Genomic DNA, 23,827 nt, shown 5'->3' with positions numbered 1-23,827 from the left:
GGTGATTTTCTCGATTTTTTTACCAAAACAAAAAGGGACTAACATTATTTTGAGCGTAACTTGTTTACTTTTGATGCTTCAAATTTTTTTTATAAAACAAAAATAAAGCTTTTTTTAAACACTTTAAATAAGTTGTAATGAGTTTTCCCCGAAATGTGCTTCATTTTTGGATATTTCACGTTACAGTATACCATTTGGAATTTGACGAATATGAACCTATATTTCATTATCTATAACACCCGTGTTGAGCTGGCCCCCCCACTTGCAAAAATTAAAAAAAAAATAGCCCTGATTTATGAGCTATTTATGAGCTCTCATATTCCGCAAACTAAAAATTTTGAGCTCGTTCCACTGAGCAGGAATTTAATACCATAGTGGGGGGGGGCTGAGTCAGCCCCCCCCACTACTTAAAAATAGGAATATTGAATCGGTTTTTGCGGCAGAATTACGAGCTATTTATGAGCTCTTGAAATTATATAGTTTCGATTTTTGAGCTCATCCCCTTCACCCCCAAACAACCCTTTAATTGATTTAACTTAAGAGAAAGATGCTGAGAAAACTTAAAATATATCGTATTGCGGATATAATTCCTATAGCTTATATACTCTAAGAATAAACTATTAAATCAAGGGCATTTCGATTATTGAGCTGCAACCCCTTCGCAAGAAAACCACCCTATCTTCCCGGCTTAAAAGAAAGTTGTATTTAAAATGCGTTAAACTAATTATTTGGCGACTACATATCATTTAATAATTTATAAGCTTCCAAATTACGCGCATTTAGATAAGTAAATTGCAATTTATTTTGTATAGTGCAGTCACTGAAGGTAAAAATCAACGATTACCTTCAAGTTCGGTGAACCTTCATCGATTTTCACGAAAATTGGTCAGTGGTTAGAGGATACGTCAAGAAACAAAGGTGACATGGTACCACCTTGCGCCTTTACCCTGAGGGTGGATACCGCCCCTTCTCGGGGGTAAAAATTATTTTATAAAAAATAATTGCACAAATCAATAAATGAACAAATTAAAAGCAAAATTTATTATATAAAGTTAATAAAATAAGTCAATACTTATTAAGTTATTAAAGATCAAAGATTTTAATTATTTGTGAAAAAAATGCATGTTTTGAAGAGGTTTTTTGTAAATCACTGAAAAACTGTAAGTTTTTACAAAAAAGTTAATAGTAGTTTAATTCGTATAGCTTATATTCTAAGAATAAACTCTAAAATCACGCGCCTTTCGATTATTGAACTACGACCCCTTCGCAAGAAAACCATCCCTTATTCCCGGCTTAAGAGAGGGTTGTACTTAAAATAATTTAAATTAATTATTTGTCGACTATATATTGTTTAATAATTTATGAGCTCGCAAAATATACGCATCTCAATTATTGAATTGCCATTTTCTTTCAATAGTGCAGTCACAGAAGGTAAAAATCAACTATGACCTTCGATTTCGGTAAATCTCCATTCATTTTCACGAAAATTGGTGAGCGGATTTTGATACTATCAACTTTTTCTGGATCTTATTTTTGATGGGTATTTCTAAGTACTTTGACAAGTATTTAGTACCTAAGTGTTATAAAATGCATCTTTTTCCCGTTATTTAAGCTTGAACCCTTAGATTTGAACAGTCGCGGAAAAAAATATACATTTAATTACCAATAACTTACTTTAAATTAACATTAAAGGTTTTTCAAGTAAGCAATTTATTATATTTTTTATTAGCTTCAATTTTAGTGATGAAAACTTTTTTGTAAAAACTTACAGTTTTTGAGTCATTTATGAAAAATCGCTCTAAAGCATGCATTTTCTTTCCAAAAATTAAAATATTTGATCTTTAATAACTCAAAAAGTATTGATTTATTTTAATCACATTATATAACAAATTTTGCTTACAATTTGTCCCTCTCTCGATTTGTGGGGTTATTTTTAATAAAGTAATTTTCACTCCCGAGAAGGGGTGACATATACCCCAGGCTAAAACCCCAAGTTGTTATTGTCAATTCGTGAAAATAAATGGAGATTTACCGAAATCGAAGGTAATAGTTGATTTTTACTTTCAGTGACTGCACTATAGAAAGAAAATGGCAATTCAATAATTGAGAGGCGTATATTTTGCAAGCTAATAAATTATTAAACGATATGTAGTTGCCAAATAATCAATTTAAATTATTTTAAGAACAACTCTCTCTTAAGCCGGGAAAATGGGGTCGTTTTCTTGCGAAGGGGTTGTAGCTATGTAATCGAAAGGTGCGTGATTTAAGAGTTTATTCTTAGAATATAAGCTATGCGAATTAAACTACTATTAACTTTTTTTTAAAAACTTACAGTTTTTCAGTGATTTACAAAAAACCTCTTCAAAACATGCATTTTTTTCACAAATAATTAAAATCTTTGATCTTTAATAACTTAAAAAGTATTGACTTATTTTATTAACTTTATATAATAAATTTTGCTTTTAATTTGTTCATTTATTGATTTGTGCAGTTATTTTTTATAAAATAATTTTCACCCCCGAGAAGGGGCGGTATCCACCCTCAGGGTACAGGCGCAAGGTGGTACCATGTCACCTTTGTTTTTTGAGGTATCCTCTAACCACTGACCAATTTTCGTGAAAATCGATGAAGGTTCACCGAACTTGAAGGTAATCGTTGATTTTTACCTTCAGTGACTGCACTATACAAAATAAATTGCAATTTACTTATCTAAATGCGCGTAATTTGGAAGCTTATAAATTATTAAATGATATGTAGTTGCCAAATAATTAGTTTAACGCATTTTAAATACAACTTTCTCTTAAGCCGGGAAGATAGGGTGGTTTTCTTGCGAAGGGGTTGCAGCTCAATAATCGAAATGCCCTTGATTTAATAGTTTATTCTTAGAGTATATAAGCTATAGGAATTATATCCGCAATACGATATATTTTAAGTTTTCTCAGCATCTTTCTCTTAAGTTAAATCAATTAAAGGGTTGTTTGGGGGTGAAGGGGATGAGCTCAAAAATCGAAACTATATAATTTCAAGAGCTCATAAATAGCTCGTAATTCTGCCGCAAAAACCGATTCAATATTCCTATTTTTAAGTAGTGCGGGGGCTGACTCAGCCCCCCCCCCCACTAGGGTATTAAATTCCTGCTCAGTGGAACGAGCTCAAAATTTTTAGTTTGCGGAATATGAGAGCTCATAAATAGCTCATAAATCAAGGCTATTTGTTTTTTAATTTTTGCAAGTGGGGGGGGGGGCAGCTCAACACGGGTATCTATAACTCTGCTTCTACTAGGTATAGAGACGTGATATATACACCATTTTTTTAAATTTTTTACAGGCTATATTTTTTCTAGAAATGTTCTTTCGGCAACATATCGGCCCAATATCACTTTTTTTCTTTGACTTGTTAGCTATGTGTATGCCAAATTTCATGTCAATCCAAGCGGTTCTTTAAAATTTAGAGATTTTGCAATATTTTACCGTTAAAGAACGGAATAATTCATAATTTTTATATAACTAAAAATGTATATATTTATAGCTGTCCAATTGAATTATTCCAGAAATGCCAACCTTTTACAAAATTTTAATGAAAAATCCTTTATAAAAGGTATAAAATTTATTAAAAATCTTTTTAAGGGCTACATCACAGAACGTATTCGATATTTCAAAGAATAACATCATCAGTGTTTAGAACCGGTTTATTTAAAGCTGATCCACCAAATAAATACCAGGCCATGTAACCTATAAAAGATATAAAAATTTGTTATACAGGGCATCCAGAAACTCTACCGACAAACAAAAATAGGAGATTCCTCGTATAATTTTAAGACAATTTAACCAAATTTAACTAGTACGAAAATGCTTCCTAAGGGAGCTAGAGCTCTTTGAAAATGGCGTCTTGTAATTAGTTTTTCTTAAATATCTTTAGAACGCTTCTAGTTAGAAAAACAAAAATTGGTACGCATATTTATCTTCCACACATAAATCGATTCCATCTATTGCGAATTTATAGTACTGGTCATAGGCGTCCGTTTTCGGTAGGGTAACAGTTATTTTATCGTATAACTTGTTGGTCTTTAAATTTTAAGCATTTCTTAATTTGGATTATTAAATTGTGAGGTATGCTAGTACTAAAAGGTACTTTTGATTTAGGTCGGTAGGGTACACCGATTTCTGGAAAAATCAATTTGAAAATCTTTCGTCTCTTGAATTTGAAAGAAAAAATTTAAAAAAAAATTCAAAAAAAACGGTGTATTTTACCAACTTAAAGCAAGAGTAACTTTTATTACTAGAATACCTCATAATTTATTAATCTAGTGTCAAAAATGTTTAAAAATAACCGTCGACCTACCCAAAACCGACGCATATGACCGATACTAGAAATACGAAATTAATGAAATCGATTTATCTCTGGAATATAATTAAAGGTACAAGTTTTCGTTTTTCTCAATAGTTTTTTTTAATTTAAAAACGAAACATTTTCTAATCGATTTTTCTAGAAAACGGTGTAACCTATCGACTTAAAACAAGAGTACTTTTTAGTACAAGAATACCTCACAATTTAATAATCCAGAGTCAAAAATGCTTAAAAGTTAAACACAAAAAAGTTATGCGATAAAGTGACCGTTGTCCTACCCAAAACAGACGCCTACGACCGGTATTAGAAATTTGCAATACTTAGATGGAATCGATTTATCTCTGAAATATTAATACGCATACCAAATTTTGTTTTTCTAAATAAACGTGTTCCGGAGATATTTAAGAAAAACTAATTACCAGACGCCATCTTTAAATAGCTCTAGCTCCCTTAGGAAGCGTTTTCGGACTAAGTCAATTGGATTAAATTGTCTTAAAATTATCTAAGGGATCTCCTGTATTCGTTTCTCGGTAGAGTTTCTGGACACCCTGTATTAGCATATTTGCTTAAAATTCCTTAGGATGGATAACATTTATAAAGAATAAGGTCTTTGGACATATCCACATGTTTAGTAACCGACGTGCAGTGGAAGTCATGCTGTGCCCAAATAGACCAGGGCGCACCTGTAAAAATATTAGTACATTTGGACGTTGAGAGGTGACTCATTTTTTTTGCAGAAATTGCTTGGAAATAACTCATATAATATATAACTCAAATATAATATATTTGAGTTATCCTCCCACTCAAAAAGGTCCGGAACATTGTTTAAATAATCAAAATGTCAAAAATGAAGGAAACATTCGATATGTTTCTTCATTTTTTGATTATAACTTTAAAAGTATTCATTTTCGAGAAAAGTTGCACTAACATAAAAGTTGCGTAATTAAATTTCCTATAATATACAATTCGTTAAAAACTTTAAAAATTGTCACCCTTGTTGCAAAATAGCAATAATTGCGAAAAAAACGATAAAAAAACAAGTATTCGCATTTTACGTTTTTCAACCATTTATGCTACACTTATTCATTCATATTTTACCCAGGAATTCATATTTTACCATTCATATTTTACCCAGAAATAGCCAGAAATACCATATTTTACCCAGAAAAACTATATGATATAAGAAAATATATGAATTTCATTAAGATCGGTTCAACAGATTTTGTAAAATAAATTTTGCAATCCAGCTTTCGCAAAAAAAAACTCATTTTTTCAAAATGTTGCAGGACTGAAAATAAAGCAGACAGCAAGTTGAATTCTTTTTTACATATAGAACAATACTGTACCTCTCATTTGCAATTTGCAAAATTTAAGTCGGTTAACCACTACCGCGTCAGAAATTTTTTAAATAAACATTATTTTTTGGTGCTACGCGCAGGACAGCGGATAGTTTGCTCTGATTGGGCATTCCAATGACCTTTGATAAATTTTGATTTTTAGTACATTTCGATACAAATTAATAAATTTGTTTACTGCAAAATAAAAACACATATTCTGTCCTTTGAAATAACACTTTTTTTGGAAAAACTTTCTTTGTTAATATATTTTAAGTTATAGAATAAAAGTTTATTATTTTTAAACATATGCATTTGTTTAAACCATATTTCACAAACAATAATCAAATTAGTTTAATTTTTGTGGAATTAAAATAATAAAATACAACAAAATATAGAGTAACAAAATAATATATTAGATAAAGATTGGAGAAAATTTTGGTGGAAATCAACTTGTGTGAATCGAACACCGCTGTCCTGCGCGTAGCACCAAAAATTAATTTTTATTTAACAAAATTCCTGACGCCCTGGACATTAATGGATTTTAATTTTAAAAATTTAAGATGAAAGGTACGGTATTCTTCTATATGCAAAAAAAATTTTAACTTGCTATCTGCTTTATTTTCAGTCCTGCGACATTTAAAAAAAATGATTTTTTTTGTAGTGCGGCAGATTCGTGCAAATATTATAAGAATTGCACATTTAATGATACAAGCATATAATTTGGTCCACATATACTGCACATACAAAGGTTCAAATTTAGATATGAGGCTATCTCAGATTTTGCCTTTTACAAAAATGGCAGTCATTCAAAATGGGCGGGTATACATATGTGACTAATAGCACGATATATTTTGAATGAAAAGTCCGATTTCAACCAAATTTGGTACATAGGTTCTCTTTGTGATTTAAAAGATCAATGACGTGAACTGGAAGAATTGGTTTACCATAAGTTGTGTTTTTCCTGGTTTTTTATGTAAAACTATTTTATATTATGTAAATAATTTATTTTCAATTTTTTCACCTCGTGTATATTAATTTTTCAAAATGGTAATACCACCATTGAAAAGAGCGTAAGAATATGTTTTAGGAAATATTTTGAACTTTTTAGTTAGTTATGTTAATTTCCATTTAATAAATGCATAACATATCTTCACATGTGCAGCAGATTCATTTTGAATGCCCGCCATTTTTGTAAAAGACAAAATCTGAGATGGCCTCATATCTAAATTTGAATCTTTGTATGTGTAGTGTGTGTGGTCCAAATTATATACTTTTATAATTAAATGCACAATAATTCTTATATTATTGGCATGAATCTGCCTCACATAGGTTTATAGGTACATGTGAAGATACGTTATGCATTTATTAATTGGTAATTATGTAATTAACATAACTAAAGGGTTCAAAACATTTCCTAAAAAATATCATTATGCTCTTTTCAACGCCGGTATTATCTTTTTAAAAAATTAATATATACAGGGTGAAAGAATTGGTAAAAAAAACAACATGTTTTGCATAAAAATAAGGAAAAGCACAACTTCTGGTAAATCAATTCTTCTGGTTCAAGACCTTGGTCTTACACATCAAAAAAAGAACGTACATACCAAATTTGGTTGAAATCGGATTTTTCGTTCAAAAGTTGTCGTGCTATTAGTCACATACGTATAGTCGCCATTTTAAATGCCCGCCATTATTGTAAAAGGTAAAATCTGAAATGGCCTTATATCTAAATTTGAACCTTGATGTGTGTAGTATATGCGGTCCAAATTACATGCTTCTACCATTAAATTCACAATAATTCTTATAATATTTGCACGAATCTGCCACACATAGGTACATGTGAAGATATTGTTCGTCCGCTATAACTTTTTCCATGCGTCACGATTCATTTTCAAGCAAATTAAGTCAAAACATAAAGTGAAACGTCCGCCGATGTGTGTAGTATATAGTATATAGTATACAAAATTAATCGTGACGCATGGGAAAAGTTATAGCGGACGAACTATACGTTATGCATTTATTAAATGGTAATTAACATAACTAAAAAGTTCAAAATATTTTCTACAAAATAATTTTACGCTCTTTTCAATTGCGGTATTACCTTTTTGAAAAATTAATATATACAGAGGAAAAAAATTGAAAAAAAATATATTTTTACATAAACAACCAGTAAAAACACAACTTTTGGTAAACCGATTCTTCTGGTTCACCACATCCAACTTGTAAATAAAAAAAGGACCTATATACCAAATTTGGTTGAAATCGGACTTTTCGTTCAAAAGTTATGGTACTATTATAGAAGCCAATTTGAATCGCGGCCATTTTTGTAAAAGGAAAAATCTGAGATGGCCTCGTATCTAAATTTGAACCTTTATATGTGTAGTATATGTGGTCCAAATTATATGCTTGTATCATTAAATGTGCAATTGTTTCACATATCGGCCGCACTATTGCGAAAGCTGGATTGCAAAATTTATTTTGCAAAATCTATTAAACCGATCTTAATGAAATTTACTGTGTTCTTTTATTATGTCATAAAATTTTTCTGGATAAAATATGAAGGTCCTATGTGCAGCATAAATGGTTGAAAAACGTAAAATGCAAATACTTGTTTTTTATGATTTTTTCGCAATGATTGCTACTTTGCAACAAGGGCGACAATTTTTAAAATTTGTAACTAATCGTATATTGTAGGAAATTTAATTACGCAACTTTTATGCTGGAACAACTTTTCTCGGAAGTGAATACTTTGAAAGTTATAATCAAAAAAAATAATCGAATTTTTCCTTTATTTTTTGACATTTTGATTATTTAAACAATATTCCGGACATTTTTGAGTGGTAGGATAACTCAATTATTATTATATGAGTTATTTCCAAGCAATTTCTGTAAAAAAATATGAGTCACCTCTCAACGTCCATCTCAAAACAGATGCGCCCTGGACAAAAAGACCTTATTCTTTATAAATGTTATCCATCCTAAGGAATTTTACCATTTATAGGGTTCATACCCTGGTATTTATTTGGTGGCTCAGATTTAGATCAACCGGTTCCAAACACTGATGATGATATTTTTAAATATCAAAAACGTTCTGTGATGTAGCCCTTAAAGGACTTTTAATAAATTTTATACCTTTTACAAAGGATTTTTCATTAAAATTTTGTGATTGATGGTATATCTACAGCCAGTTACTGGAAAAAGTCTTTCTTTTTGCATTCGATTGGGGAAAGTGTCAGTATAGTTTGTGAACCAAGTTCATGGTGATAAAATAAAACTGAAGGAAAAGCTTTCGAGATCGCTGAATACGAATATGATAACGACAATGGTTCTCGAGGTGCCCAAGGTGGACCTCGTATCTTGAATTTTTTTTTATTTTTATGTTTGTTTTTAAAGTCAGTCGAAAGTCATTACTGGGAGGCTTTCGAGGCCGCTGAACACGAATATGATAACAACGATGGTCCCAGAGCTACCTAGTGCCCAGAGTGGATTTCGCCTTCTAGAGTCTTATGTTAGTTTATTCGAAATCAATAAAAAGTTATTACTTGTGGGCTGTGGGAACATAAAACTTCAGGAGACAGCGTCCACCCTGGGCACTATACAGGGTGAGGCAAATAAAGGGCCTATTAGAAATATCTCGAGAACTAAAGACAACAGAATCATGAAAATTGGAATAAAGGGGTTTTGAAGGATGATCTATTAAATGAAAATATTTTCATTTCTTTGCAACTTTCGGTTATACCGGAAGTTGCTTATAACTTCGTTTTTTTTAATGGGACACCCTGTATATTTTTACATTTTTGGATTCTCTTTGATGTCTTCTTTCTTAAAATATCAGGTTTTGTAATATTATTCAGGGTATTTTAAAAAATAATTACGTTTTTTTATTAATTTCGTAGCACAATGAACACCCTGTAGAATTGTAGTAGTTTGACATCTAAAACTCTACTTACGTTAAAATGATTTTTAATATACTCTACTATTGTTAAGAATCATTAGTTAAGCTGAACTTTTAATTTTAGTATATAGGGTTGGTCGAAACTCGGAATGAGTATTTTCTGAGTTTTCTTAAATGGAACACCCTGTATTTTAGTATTGTAATGAAATGATATTTTATGGTACTTTTTTATTTCTTAAGCATTCCCTATACCTAACTGCTTTAATTTGTGCTTAATTGTTAATCGCACCAACAATCTTAACTAGGTAGGTATTTTGATAGCTAAACCATTATTGGCAATTTTAAGGACCAGTCTGGATTAATATATATTTATTTCTGAAAAATTATTTGGGATTGAGTATTTTCACGGCCAACCTAATAAAATTTTACGTATTTTTTTTGCAATTAATGTTTAGCTTGAATCACCAATAACTCACACATTAAAGCAGTTAGGTATAGGGAATCCTTAAGAAATAAAAAAGTACTATTAAATATCATTTCACTACAATACAAAAATACAGGGTGTTCTATTTAAGAAAACTCAGAAAATACTCATTCCGAGTTTCGACCAACCCTGTACACTAAAATTAAAAATTTAGCTATACTAATGATTCTTAACAATAGTAGAGTATATTAAAAATCATTTGAACCTAAGTAGAGTTTTAGATGTCAAACTACTACAATTCTACAGGCTGTTCATTTTGCTACGAAATTAATAAAAACACGTAATTATCTTCTAAAATACCCTGTATAATACTACAAAACCTTATATTTTAAGAAAGAAGACATCGAGGAGAATCCAAAAATGTAAAAATATACATTTTAAAAAACTAAGTTATAAGTAACTTCCGGTATAACCGGAAGTTGAAAAGAGATGAAAATATTTTCATTTAATAGATCATCCTTCAAAACCCCTTTATTCCAATTTTCATGATTCTGTTGCCTTTAGTTCTCGAGATATTTCTAATAGGCCAGTTATCTGCCTCACCCTATATATTTTAGAAACTTTTGCCGTCGCAATATTCGTGTTCAAAAATCCCAAAAGGACATTTTATAAACTTTTTCTGACTCTTGGCAGTGAATCATGAGTACTGACGGATTGACCAAAGAGCAAAATACAGACTATAGAGATGTAGTTTTTAAGAAGAGATAAAGGAGACTGTAAAGCTGTCATCCAACTGAAAGTAAAAGTATTTTTGAACTTATGGAAGAAAGAGGATATAAACCAAACGACTTGAATGAGGAATGGATATGAATCAAAAAATTTACTTATGTTTTGTAGACTTCGAAAAACAAAGCAAAATAAATAACAATAATAGGGAACTTGCACATTTTTTTTATTACATAATAATGTTCAGTTTTGTATAAAAATGTCCTGTGTAAAAAACCTCATAATAACTTAGAAGTACAAATTTAAAGTCTTCGGTATTTTAAAGTAGTTCGAACGGCCCGTGACGTCACCTAGTTTTACATTAGTTATTATTATGGTTATATTTCGCTGTGTCTAGGTACACGCTAACGTGTACGCAAATAAAAAAGTTAGGTACATACACGCGAGTTAAACTTCATCAAGCCAGTGACGTCATTATTTAACGTACGCAGTGACTGCATATTTTGGTAAATACATGCTATTTTGATATGTTTAGTGTTTGTTTGATAGAAAAATATTTGTTAAGGGAAGGGAAGCAGAACTATTCAGATGTTTCAAACTTAATTGTAATAAATCAATGTATATAATAAAAGTATATATTTAGGTTAGCAAAATAAATATATGTATTTAGTTGACATGACATGTACAAAATATTGCTAAAATAATTTTTATACGTAAGTTAATTATTATAATCAACTATTCTAAATGGGAAATGAGCCACAATTCAACTAAAAAAAGATTTTATTAACGTTTCGACGTCCAAATCGGATGTCATTTTCAAAATACAAAAATTAGTCAGATTAAATAAATTATTAGAAAAAAATTTTTACTAAGCAAGAACATTTTTGTTTAATTTAATAATATTTTGTATTTTGACAACGACGTCCGATTTAGACGTTGAAACGTTAATAACATCATTTTTTTAGTTAAATTGTGGCTTAGTTCCCATTTAGAATAGTTGATTACAAAAATTCCACAAGGAAATAGCTTCATAACAAGTTAATTATTATTGTGAAAGCTTAAGGTCTTCGTTTTATTTTAATTTTGGACGGTAATACTAAGTATTGTATATACTAAATTGTAACATATTGTACTATATTGTAATACTAAATACTGTATTTCACTTATAACTAAAAAAATATATATTAATTTATAGTCTCTTAACTTTTTCATACTGTTTCAAAATGTTGTTAAACTCATTAAAACAACTAAATAATTGTCCACACTGCATAGTTAATTTAAAAACAAACGCTAAACAAATAAAAAATAAGAAATCTCTTTACTAATCAATATTTAAATTAAAGTATAAACACAACGCAATTAAACAAATTCCAACACTCTGACACTAACTTTTTTATTTGCGTACACGTTAGCGTGTACCTAGACACAGCGTTATATTTAGGTATATTCTTCTTTTCTTTCTTTAGTTTATTGGTCTCCACCTACTTGGATATTTGGCCAGCTCGTCGTAGGGTAATAAAGGAAAAATATTTATATTCTAATGACATTTATCGTATGTCGTTGTAATAATATATACCAGTTTGTTGAGATTGGAGTTTGATACAGTTTTTGAAGGAAAGAAAAGAAGGTTTACTATTGGAAATAAAACCATTTTGTAAAAGTAAAAATTTTCTATGAATAGTTCAAACGAACAAAAACACTTTTAACGTCACATAACTGTATTTTTTAGTGACGTTTATAATGTCTAATTAATTTTGTTTACTTTTTGGTGTAAAATTTAAATGCAAAACCATATGACGTCACGACGCGTTTTTTGCTGGCTGGAATAATTTGAATTTTTAATCGTCTTTAGGGGAAAAACGAAAGACAAACAAAACTTTTTTATAAATTGATACATGTTTTAAATTATGTTCTGTTGTGATTTATAACATTTTTTTCCAATTTTAAATTTTATGCAAGTTCCCTGTTTATAGCAGCATATGTTTCTGCTTCGAGATTAGGTGGTAAAGCATCATTATTTTTATTTTGTGGGATAGTGATAGACATTCTTATTGTCTTCAAATGTTGTCACATAGTTCATAATAAAAGATAAAAATCAAATAATATTTTTTCTATAAATATTTTATTTTATATTTTAATTTTAATATATACAAAAGTTTTATTAAAATAAATTACATTTTACTCAATATGATTTGAATTTCTTCCAAAGTCTTATTCTTTGTTTCTGGTATAAATTTGTATACCACAACAGCTGAAATAATGTTACAAAGTCCAAACACTAAAAATGGCCCCCCAAGTCCTGTCACATTGTTTAAACTGTAAAATAATGTATTCATGATCAGATTTGATAATCCAAAAGCCGAAATGACTACAGATATTCCTTGGGCTTTGATATTGGGAGCAAATAACTCCCCAGGCATCAGGAAGGGAACAGTACCTATTCCGTACGACGAAACTACCAAAAACAGTATGAGACCCACTAAAGGAAACCACTGAATAGGTTTCAGGTTGATATCAAGATAAAACGTATCAACAAAAAAATATGCAGCTTCCAACAAAAAGATGATAGATGTACCCAGTAACGATGAAATAAGAGACACTCTTCTGCCCAGTTTGTTTGATCCATATGAAGCAGCAGAATATAAGACAAAATTAATAAACGTAAATAATATTGTAGATAGCTCCATGCTAATGTTAGTACCAGATTTTAAAAATATAAATTGTATGTAGGGGCCAAGAGTGAATATACCTGAGAATATTTGACTGACTCGTAGAAAAATTGCAGCAAATAAAGCTCTTCTGTTTGTTTTATTTGTTACCAAGTCTGACCAAGAACCAGATTCCTTCAACTCCTTTTCCATAACTTCTTTTAATCTTGAGAACTCTTCTTCTACATTATTTTTACGTTTAAGTCTTCTTAAACTAACTTTGGCTTCTTCATCTTGTCCTTTATTTAAATAAAAATAGGGACTTTCTGGCATAAATACAAAAATAAATAAGAATATTACTGGAAATACTGCACAAACGAGAGAAGCGACCATCACGCTACAATATAAGCCTAAGACATTGATGATGAATTGGCCTAAAAAGCCTGACCAAACGATTGCGTTGCCCCAGGTACCTCTTACTTGTGGACTAGATATTTCAGCAATAAAAACTACCAGGCAAGTATATGCAATACAATCACCAATTCCAGTGATCAATCTGGCTAAATAAAATAGCCAGATATTTCTAGAGAAAGCTGCAAGAACATACGCAGTAACATAAGGAAATGCTGTTAACAGTAGCAAGCGTTTTCTTCCAATCTGATTGACTATCAACGACAAGAATACTGGTAGGATTACGACTGCTACAATGCTTATCACAGAGAAATAGGAACCTTCTTCTTCAGATATATTGTAGTTTTCCTTATCGTTTACAAGTTTGATTAGGAATGGTGATGGCCATGCAAAGGAGATTCCGCAGTTTAATGACACCAAGGAAACTGAAACAAATAAGTTGTTTATTTATTGATGCGCACAACAGGTTATTAAGAACTACAGAATTTTTATAAAACGCAATCATCAGGTTGCTATTAAAGACATTCTTAGAGACGTTAAGGAAAAAATTCTCTATACATAGGTCAGAATGCAGAATTATTGGCAACCATCTGTTGCCTGAGCTTAGGGATGGCGGTTTTTGACAAACACCGGTTTTCGGTTATACCGGTTTTTTTGCTTACGGTTTAACCTGGCGGTTATAACAGGCCAAAAAAACCGGTTTTTGAAAAAAACCGGTTTTCGGTTTTTTTAATCCAATAGGTTACAAAGTTAAATTTGCAATACACTTTAGTTTGCGATACTCCATTCGACTCGATATCAATATGATCAAGATTAGTACTATCGAAAAAACATGTATTACTTTTAACAGGTTTGTATATTTGTAGAATAGGTACATTTTAACTCATTTAATACTTCCTGTATGAGAGTATCGTTTTGAAAACGTAGCGAAATTCTTGGAGATTCGTATTCTTATTCAGAAATTCGATATTCATAGTCAGAGCATTATTTTTGGTAAACAGGAAAAGTCATTCACCCACTTTCAATGTCAAGAGTTAAGTGTGAAAAGTAGATGATGTTTGCGTCTAATTCAACCAGATCACTTCTTAGGTAAATATTATGATTACAAATACCTTTTCAAGGAAATATTATAATAAAACTTAATAATTGTTTCTGGCTGATATGAGATTGCACTTTCAGTTTGCTTCTCTATTTTATAAAATAAAATAAAATTTGAATTATGGTTTTGTTTGGAATAATTACCTGAGAATAATAATTATGATCGGGATCCACAATAATACCTAACCTAATCCTAATCACCGTAAAAACCTAATAACCGGTTTTTACTTTAAAAAGAAAAAACCGGTTATAACCGGGACAAAAAACAACCGGTAAAACCGGTTATTGCGAAGTAAAAAAAACCGGTTTTAGGTTTAAACCGGTAGGTGTTTCCCATCCCTATGAGCTTTTTAAAAATGTATAAAGACACAGTAGTCCAGGGCGTATCTGTTTTGAGATGGACGTTGAGAGGTGACTCAAATTTTTTTGCAGAAATTGCTTGAAAATAACTCAAGTAATAATAGTTAAGTTATCCTCCCACTCAAAATGGTCCGGAACATTGTTTAAATAATCAAAATGTCAAAATATGAAGGAAAAATTCGATTTTTTTATTGGTTTTTTGATCATATCTTTAAAAGTATTCATTTTTGAGAAAAGTGGCATCACCATAAAAGTTGCGTAATTAAATTTCCTACAATACAGAATTGGTTAAAAATTTAAAAAATAGTCACCCTTGTTGCAAACCATACAAAAACAAATATCCGCATTTTACGTATTTCAACCATTTATGCTAGACTTAAGACCTTCATATTTTACCCAGAAAAACTTTATGATATAATGAAACAACTCTGTAAATGTCATTAAGATCGGTTTAATATATTTTGTAAAATAAATTTTGTATTCCAGCTTTCGCAAAAAAATTCATTTTTTTTAAATGTTGCAGGACTGAAAATAAAGCAGATAGCAAAGTTGAATTTTTGTTTGCTTATAGAAATGTACTGTACCTTTCATTTGCAATTTACAAAATTAAAATCGATTAAATACCAGAGCGTCAGGAAATTTTGTTAAATAAACATTAATTATTGGTGCTGCGCGCAGGACAGCGGTGTTCGATTCAAACAAGTTAATTTCCACCAAAATTTCGTCCAATCTTTATCTAATATAGAGCGTCGTTAATCCGAACTAATTGGTACAGGGGTAGTTCGGATTATCAAATTCTTCGGATTATCGAACATGTGCTCAAAATACATACAAAGCTCATAAACATAATACATATACCTCGTCCAATTTACTTACCGTTGCACGTCATCCGCGCCATAGCCTGTGACACGATACCAACTCAAAATATTTATGCGGTGAGTGTGTTCTTTTTTAGAATCAAAATGATTCTAAAGGGGAACACACCTACCGCCTAGATATTTCGTGTTGGTATCGTGTCACAGGCTATGGCGCGGATGACGTGCAACGGTAAGTAAATTGGACGAGGTATATGTACATACGTTTTAGTTACAAGGAATAAAACACGTGCATAATAAACAAATATATTTTATGTATTTCTGCATAAACAAAACAAAAATCCACGGTCATATTTTGCCAATATTGTCATATTAAATCCAAAAATTTGGTCCGCGATCATATTTTTTAATTTCATAATTTTTTTTTGCGTTGGGATTAGCGAACGTTCGGATTACCAGGGTTCGGATTATCGACGCTCTACTGTATTTTAATATTTTAATTCCACAAAAATCAAAATAATTTTATTATTGTTTGTGAAATATTGTTTAAACAATTGCATATGTTTAAAAATAAACTTTTATTCTCCAAGTTAAAATATATGAACAAAGAAAGTTTTTGTTAAAAAAAGTGTTTTCAAAGGATAGAGTATGTGTTTTTATTTTGCAATAAACAAATTTATTTATTTATATCGAAATGTAATAAAAATTAAAATGTATCAATAAACATTAAAGGTCATTGGAATGCCCAATCAGAGCAAACTATACGCTGTCCTGCGCGTAGCACCAATAATTAATGTTTATTTAAAAAAATTCCTGACTCCTTAGTAGTTAATCGATTTTAATTTTGCAAATTGCAAATGAAAGGTACAGCATACTTCTATACGCAAAAAAAATTATCTTGCTATCTGATTTATTTTCAGTCCTGTAACATTTTGAAAAAATGAATTTTTTTTGCAAAAGCTGGATTTCAAAATTTATTTTGCAAAATCTGTTGAACCGATCTTAATGAAATTTACAGTATTGTGTTACTGTATCATAAAGTTTTTCTGGGTGAAACATAGAGGTCATAAGTGTAGCATAAATGGTTGAAAAACGTAAAATGCGAATACTTGTGTTTGTATCGTTTTTTCGCAATTATTGCTATTTTGCAAAAAGGGTGACTATTTTTTTAATTTTTAACCAATTATACAGAGTGTAACAAAAATACAGGTCATAAATTTAACCACATATTCTGGGACCAAAAACAGTTCGATTTAACCTAACTTACCTTAGTACAAATTTGAACATAAAAAAAGTTACAGCCCTTTGAAGTTACAAAATGAAAATCGATTTTTTCCAATATATCGAGAACTATTAAAAAAATTTTATTGAAAATGGGCACGTAGCATTCTTATGGCAGTAGTATCTTAAGAAAAAATTATAGTGAAATTTGGACACTCCATAAAATTTTATGGGGGTTTTGTTCCTTTAAATCCCCCCAAACTTTTATGTACGTTCCAATTTAATTATTATTGTAGTACCATTAGTTAAACACAATGTTTTAAACACTTTTTTATCTCTTAGTACTTTTTCGAAAAGTCAGTTTTTATCGAGATATTTTGAATATTTGTCAAATCCACCACATATTTGTATGTGGTTAAGTACGGTTATGGAGACTTGGTAATAACATGAAAATTTATTTATGATTTACATTTTTAGGTATATTTTGAACCATATTAAAAAAGAAGCCACATCTCGATAAAAGATGCTTTATCAAAAAAAAATACAAAGAGGCAAAAAAGTTTTAAAAACACTGTGTTTAACTAATGGTACTGCAGTAATAGTTTAATTGGAACGTACACAAACATTTGGGGGGATTAAAGGAACAAAACCCTCATAAAAATTTTATGTAAACATATTTAAAAAGAAGCCGCAACTCGATAAAAACTGCCTTATCGAAAAAATACTAAGAGACAAAAAAGTTTTAAAAATATTGAATTTAATTAATGGTACCACAACAATAATTTAATTGGAACGTACACAAAAGTTTGGGAGGGTTTAAGGGAAGAAAACCCCCATAAAATTTTTATGGGGTGCACAAATTTGACTATAATTTTTCTTTAAGATGCTCCTTGTATAAGAATGCCACATGTCCATTTTCAATAAAAAATCTCTAAGTTTTCGATATACTCGAAAAAATCTATTTTCATTTTGTAACTTCAAAGGGCTGTAACTTTTTTTGTGTGCATATTTGTACTGAGGTAAGTTAGGTTTATTCGAACTATTTTTGGTCCCAAAATATGTGATTTAATTTATGACCTGTATTTTTGTTACACCCTGTATATTGTAGGAAATTTAATTATGCAACTTTTATATCAGTACAACTATTCTCTAAAATAAATACTTTTAAAGTTCTAATCAAAAAACGAAGAAAAAAATCGAATTTTTCCTTTATTTTTTGACATTTCGATTATTTAAACAATGTTCCGGACCTTTTTGAGAGGGAGGATAACTCAAATATTATTATTTGAGTTATATTCAAGCAATTTCTGCAAAAAAATTTGAGTCACCTCTCAACGTCCATATCGCCTAGTGAGAACATTAGTGGCGAAACACGAAAATCAACGTTTTTGAGTTAAGTCCATCAATCGACATCTAAATATGCCCTCTTTTATGTCCAATATCGGCTAACAATTATTTAATTTCCTTATTACTAGAGGGCGCCTACAAGTCTTTATGGTATTGTGAATTTGTCAAATATTTTGATGCATTAACGACGAAAACACACCAAACTTTATATCAACACTGGCGAATCTGTAATTACGCCGTGCCTGCATGTATTTGAAATATTAGATATTTTATTAAAGATAGTAGTACAATGTGCAATAGTGGCGAATGAGCACTTTTGTCTGTGTGGTCGTTTTTGCTTTTGTGTTTTTTTTTATAAAACTTCTTACAGAGAAACTCAGTTTCAATCGTTCTTAGGTACTTAGAAATAGCAAATCAAGAGAGCGTCTATCCACTTTAGATCAGTATTGTTTAATTCCACACTATCGAGAACCAATATTCATTTCTAAAAAGAAGTCTTAAAAAATAAATCAATTCCTTCTACCCACAATCATTTCTTTAGTAGTTTGAAATACGAAACATACGTGTGTAAAATGATAAATTTAATTTTACTATTCATAGTTCTTTTGCTTTTTTTTATCTTTTATCATGTTTATCGTTTTCATAATTATTACTTAAGATCTTATTTTGTTATTTTTCTATTGTACTTTAGTTTCATTTTGCGAGTAACTGGTGTGTACAATAAAATACTTTATTTGATGCGTTTAATTTATTTTTAAAAGTAAATTTTTTAATGATTTAAAACAGAAACCAAACTGTTGTAGTATAGTAGTAGTAAAGTATAGTGGCGAAACATCAAATTAAACATCCTCGATAATGCAATAATGGCGTAACGCAGAAAAAAATTCAAAAATAAATACAATATCCATCTTTTCTTCAAATAAAATTACTTCTACTAATTGGTTTACATATCTAGAAAGCATATTATTAGAAAAATTCTGCAAAATGATTACCTATTAGTCAGTTATACTGTTTAACAGTTTTATCAAAACTTCAAATACGATTATCTCTAAATGTTCATTTTGAAGTTTCGTCACTATTGTTCTCACCAGGCGATATGTACTAATATTTTTACAGATGCGCCCTGCTCTGCAGGCCGATAAATAGAGGAAATTGGAGAATCTACAATATACATCCATCAACTCACAGCTTATAATTACCATTATTTTAAACAAAACTCAAAGTTAAGTATATACAAAATTCTTAACTACATACTCTGAAGGATCTAATGAAGAATATTTCTGCATTCGCTTCTGGTTTTGCTTTACTTTTTCCGTCCCTCACCTTCACGTATTTCAGGTCTTCCTCTTCTTTATTAATCCATTTCGATCTGGGTCTACCTCTTCTTCTGAGACCGATTAGATTTCTGGTGAATCTGGTGATAACGAGTTTAGATATTCTGTTCGCTTTCATTCTTTCTACATGTTCCAACCATCTGATTCTTTGTGACTTGACGAACTTGGTGATAATAATAATAATAATAGCTTTATTGCCCAACAGTTTCCCATTTACAGGACAATGATAAAAATATTACATAATTTATAACACCTATAGGTAAGATTTAAGCAGTAGTAAAAAATAACATTAATAATACAAGTTAGACTAAAATTAATATAAATTCAAACCGAAAAAGAAAATAAATTAATAAAAAAAATAAAATAAAAAATTAGTGCTTATTTCAGACACTCAATAGCTACTTTTATAAAGTTCCTTTGAGAACATGAAAAAATGTCACAATGCTTACCAATAACATTAAAATTTCTACACATTACATTAATAGGAGCCTTACATAGAATATTTGTACGAGCTCTTGTACACCTAAATAATACATTTGTTCTTAAATTTGACCTTGGAATATTAAAATTAATGTTTTGTAATATTGAAATACAATCAATTGCATTATTAACAAGTTTGTACAAAAAAATTAAAGATGCAACTTTTCTTCTTAATTCTAAACTACACATACTAAAACGATCACACAAGTAATTATTATCTATACCTCTAGCCGGATAAAGACCATTTACTTTAAACATTAAAAATTTTAGAAATTTTCTCTGAACGCTTTCAATTGCAATGTTATGACAATCATAGAAAGGACTCCATACAATACTGGCATATTCAAGTTTAGAGCGGACATAAGTATAATATAGCAATGTTAATGACTTTATATTATTAAATGACTTACAATTGCGAATTAAAAACCCATAAGCCTTCAACGCTTCAGAAACTTTAACACACATATGTTCCACAAAAGTGAGTTTTGTGTCAAAAATTACACCCAAATCCTTAACCGTGTTCTGCCTTTCTAATATTCTATCGTGACAACTATAGTTAAATACAAATAAACTTGATTTCCTAGAAAAAGTGACTACTTTACATTTTTTTGTGTTAAGTTGTAATTTGTTGCTGTTGCACCAATTTTCCAATATTTCTATATTCTGCTGAAGTTGGTTACAATCATCCAGCTCCCTAATAGTAGAAAATATTTTCAAATCGTCAGCAAAGCCCAATCTTTCGCATGAAATATTTTCAAGAAGGTCATTAATAAATAGTAGAAAGAGCAATGGACCGAGATTGGAACCTTGAGGCACACCAGACGCAGCAAGATATTTTTCTGAGACATAACCATTATATGCTACAAACTGCATCCTTCCCTGAAGATACGATTTTAACAATAAAAGAGCACTGTCAGTAAAACCAAATGTTGAAAGCTTGCTAAGTAATACTTCATGATCAATTCTGTCAAAAGCCCTCGAAAAATCGGTATATATAACATCAACTTGGCCATTATCGTCAATAACTTCAGAAAGATATTGGGTAAAATAAACCAAGTTGGTTACAGTTGATCTTTTATTAACAAAACCATGCTGATGAGATGAAATATAAAGTTGAACAGAAGATAAGATCCTATTATATAATACGATTTCGAAAACCTTTGAAAAATTAGATAAAATAGAGACAGCTCTATAGTTTTCTATTTCTGACTTCACCCCAGCCTTAAATATCGGACACACCCTTGCTTCCTTCCATAGTTCTGGATACTTCATTTGTTGTATAGATAAGTTTATAATCTTGGTTAAAGGTATGACAAATGCACCAGCGCAATCTTTAATAAGAAACGAGGGAATCTTGTCAGGGCCTGATGTCATCTTATCTTTTAACTTTCTGATAGCAGCATTTATTTCATCCTCTGTAACCGATTGAAAATTAATTGATGTCATATATGGGTTTATTGGATAATTGCAACCACCTTCTTCATCAGAAACTAAATAAACACTACTAAAAAATTCCGCAAAAGCATTCACTATGGCTTGCGGATCTTTGTAATCACTTCCCTCAAAACTCATGTTTCCAGGAATTCGTGATGATTTATTTCTAGAGTGAATGTAAGACCAGAACTTAGTTTTGTCTTGAGAAATATTTGTTTGAATATCCTCCAAGTAATTGTCATATGCCACCTTGACCTGATATTTTATTAGTCGTCGTAATCTTTTAAACTCAATAAAATCGGAATGAATCTTAGATTTTTTATATTTGCGTCGGAATTTAACTTTTAGTTTTATGTTTTTTATAATCTCGGAATCAAACCAAGGTGGATATTTATGAGCATGATTTTTGTAAACCGGAATATGCTTATCAAAAATGTTATAAATTTTATTATAAAAAGTTTGTACAGCAATATCTACTTCGTCGCAGCATTCGATAAAACTCCAATCACTCTGTAGGATACTTGAATATAAGTTAACAAAATCTGCATTCCTAAAATTATAAGCTTTATCAAGTGAATTTGGAATAAACGTTACTTCTTTAGAAAATATGTTATTAAAATTTATTAGTAGAGCCGGATGATGATCATCCTCAGCTACAAGAGGCAAATCATCGTGAGACACAGTACATTTTATATTGGATGCTATCAAATCAAGTATTCGTTCAAGTGTATTTTTTATATTATTATATTGATCCAAGTTATTAGTATTAAATAAATTTAAAATTGCTGCAGTTTTTCTATCCGATATGTCATTCTCAATAAATTTAGGCGCATTAAAATCTCTCAAAAGAATCACAAAATTATCATTCAAATAATCAAGTTGCTCTAAAGATTCAAAGAAAAATTCAAAATCTAATAAACTTAACTTATCAGGAATATATAATACCATTACATAAAAAACGATATACCTTATGCTGCATTTAATAACTAACATATCAATTAATGGAAACTGAAGATCAAATGGTGAAGTATCCATTACCTCGGACTTTATAAAAATTTTTATTGCAAGCAAAATGCCACCGCCTTTTGTTTTATCCACTAAATCAAATTTACGATCTTTTCGATGTACATCGTAATCATCAGTAAATAATTCATTACTGGATACTTCCTCATTTAACCAAGTTTCACTTATAGCAATTATATCAAATTCAGAAACACTAACAGCAGCCAAAAAAGTCTTCAATTTACTGTTCAATCCACGCACATTTTGATAGTAGCATAATAAATCTTCTTTACAAGTTGAAAAGCTGTTGGGATTGTTCAGTTTAAATTTTGGTGATGGTAGGTTCTTGATATAAAGCCATTATTTCGTTGTTGATTCTTCTGACTTCCTTCCTACGAATATGTGTCTCAATATTTTTATTTTCCCTCTTCCAGAGGGACACGCGCCAACCCGCAACTTTTAATGACAAACATTTTCAAATCAAAATGTATACAGGCCAATTCGTAATTTTTCTACTACCTGAGCCTGCCAACTGGAAACTTTCTACAGGTGAATTCGAAACCATTGATTAAATATTATACCTCAGGTATTCAGATGCAGAACAATACCATAAATGTTTTTCACTTTTTAGCACTTTCTTTAAGTAAAATTTAAAATTGTTTACCATCAATAACTTACACCCATGTTCACTAATTAGGAAATCTGTTACAATAATTTCAGCCATTTTAACAAAATTTATTTGTATATTCTCTAATAACTTTTCCAAGAGATAATACATAAATCATGAGTACCTTTTACACCCCCTTCAAAGAGGGTAGTATATACAGGAACATATCCCGAATACCGGTATTAGATTATCAACATCGTTAAGAACTACTTAGAAAATGAAAGTTACAAATTCACCGGTAGTTGATGGGTTGTCGAAAAATAACTGATGGCTAGAGTTGC

At 30.2% G+C, this 23,827-nt stretch overlaps 1 protein-coding gene across 2 annotated transcripts in view; it reads right to left on the bottom strand.

Annotated features, from left to right (window-relative positions):
• Window positions 1-12,832: 12,832 nt before the first annotated feature.
• The window catches only part of LOC114334475 (facilitated trehalose transporter Tret1), a 102,939-nt gene continuing 91,944 nt past the window's right edge, over window positions 12,833-23,827 (bottom strand). For both annotated transcript variants that reach the window (XM_028284515.2, XM_050658426.1), the window contains exon 3: window positions 12,833-14,213. In XM_028284515.2, coding sequence (XP_028140316.2) covers window positions 12,901-14,213 — 1,313 coding nt within the window. In that variant the 3' untranslated portion in view covers window positions 12,833-12,900. The remainder of the gene's footprint in view (window positions 14,214-23,827) is intronic.

This window comes from Diabrotica virgifera, chromosome 8 (assembly GCF_917563875.1).
Source record: "Diabrotica virgifera virgifera chromosome 8, PGI_DIABVI_V3a".
Classification (NCBI taxonomy): Eukaryota; Metazoa; Arthropoda; class Insecta; order Coleoptera; family Chrysomelidae; genus Diabrotica; species Diabrotica virgifera.
Note: the sequence above shows the minus strand (reverse complement) of the source record. Positions and strands in the feature narration are given on the sequence as shown.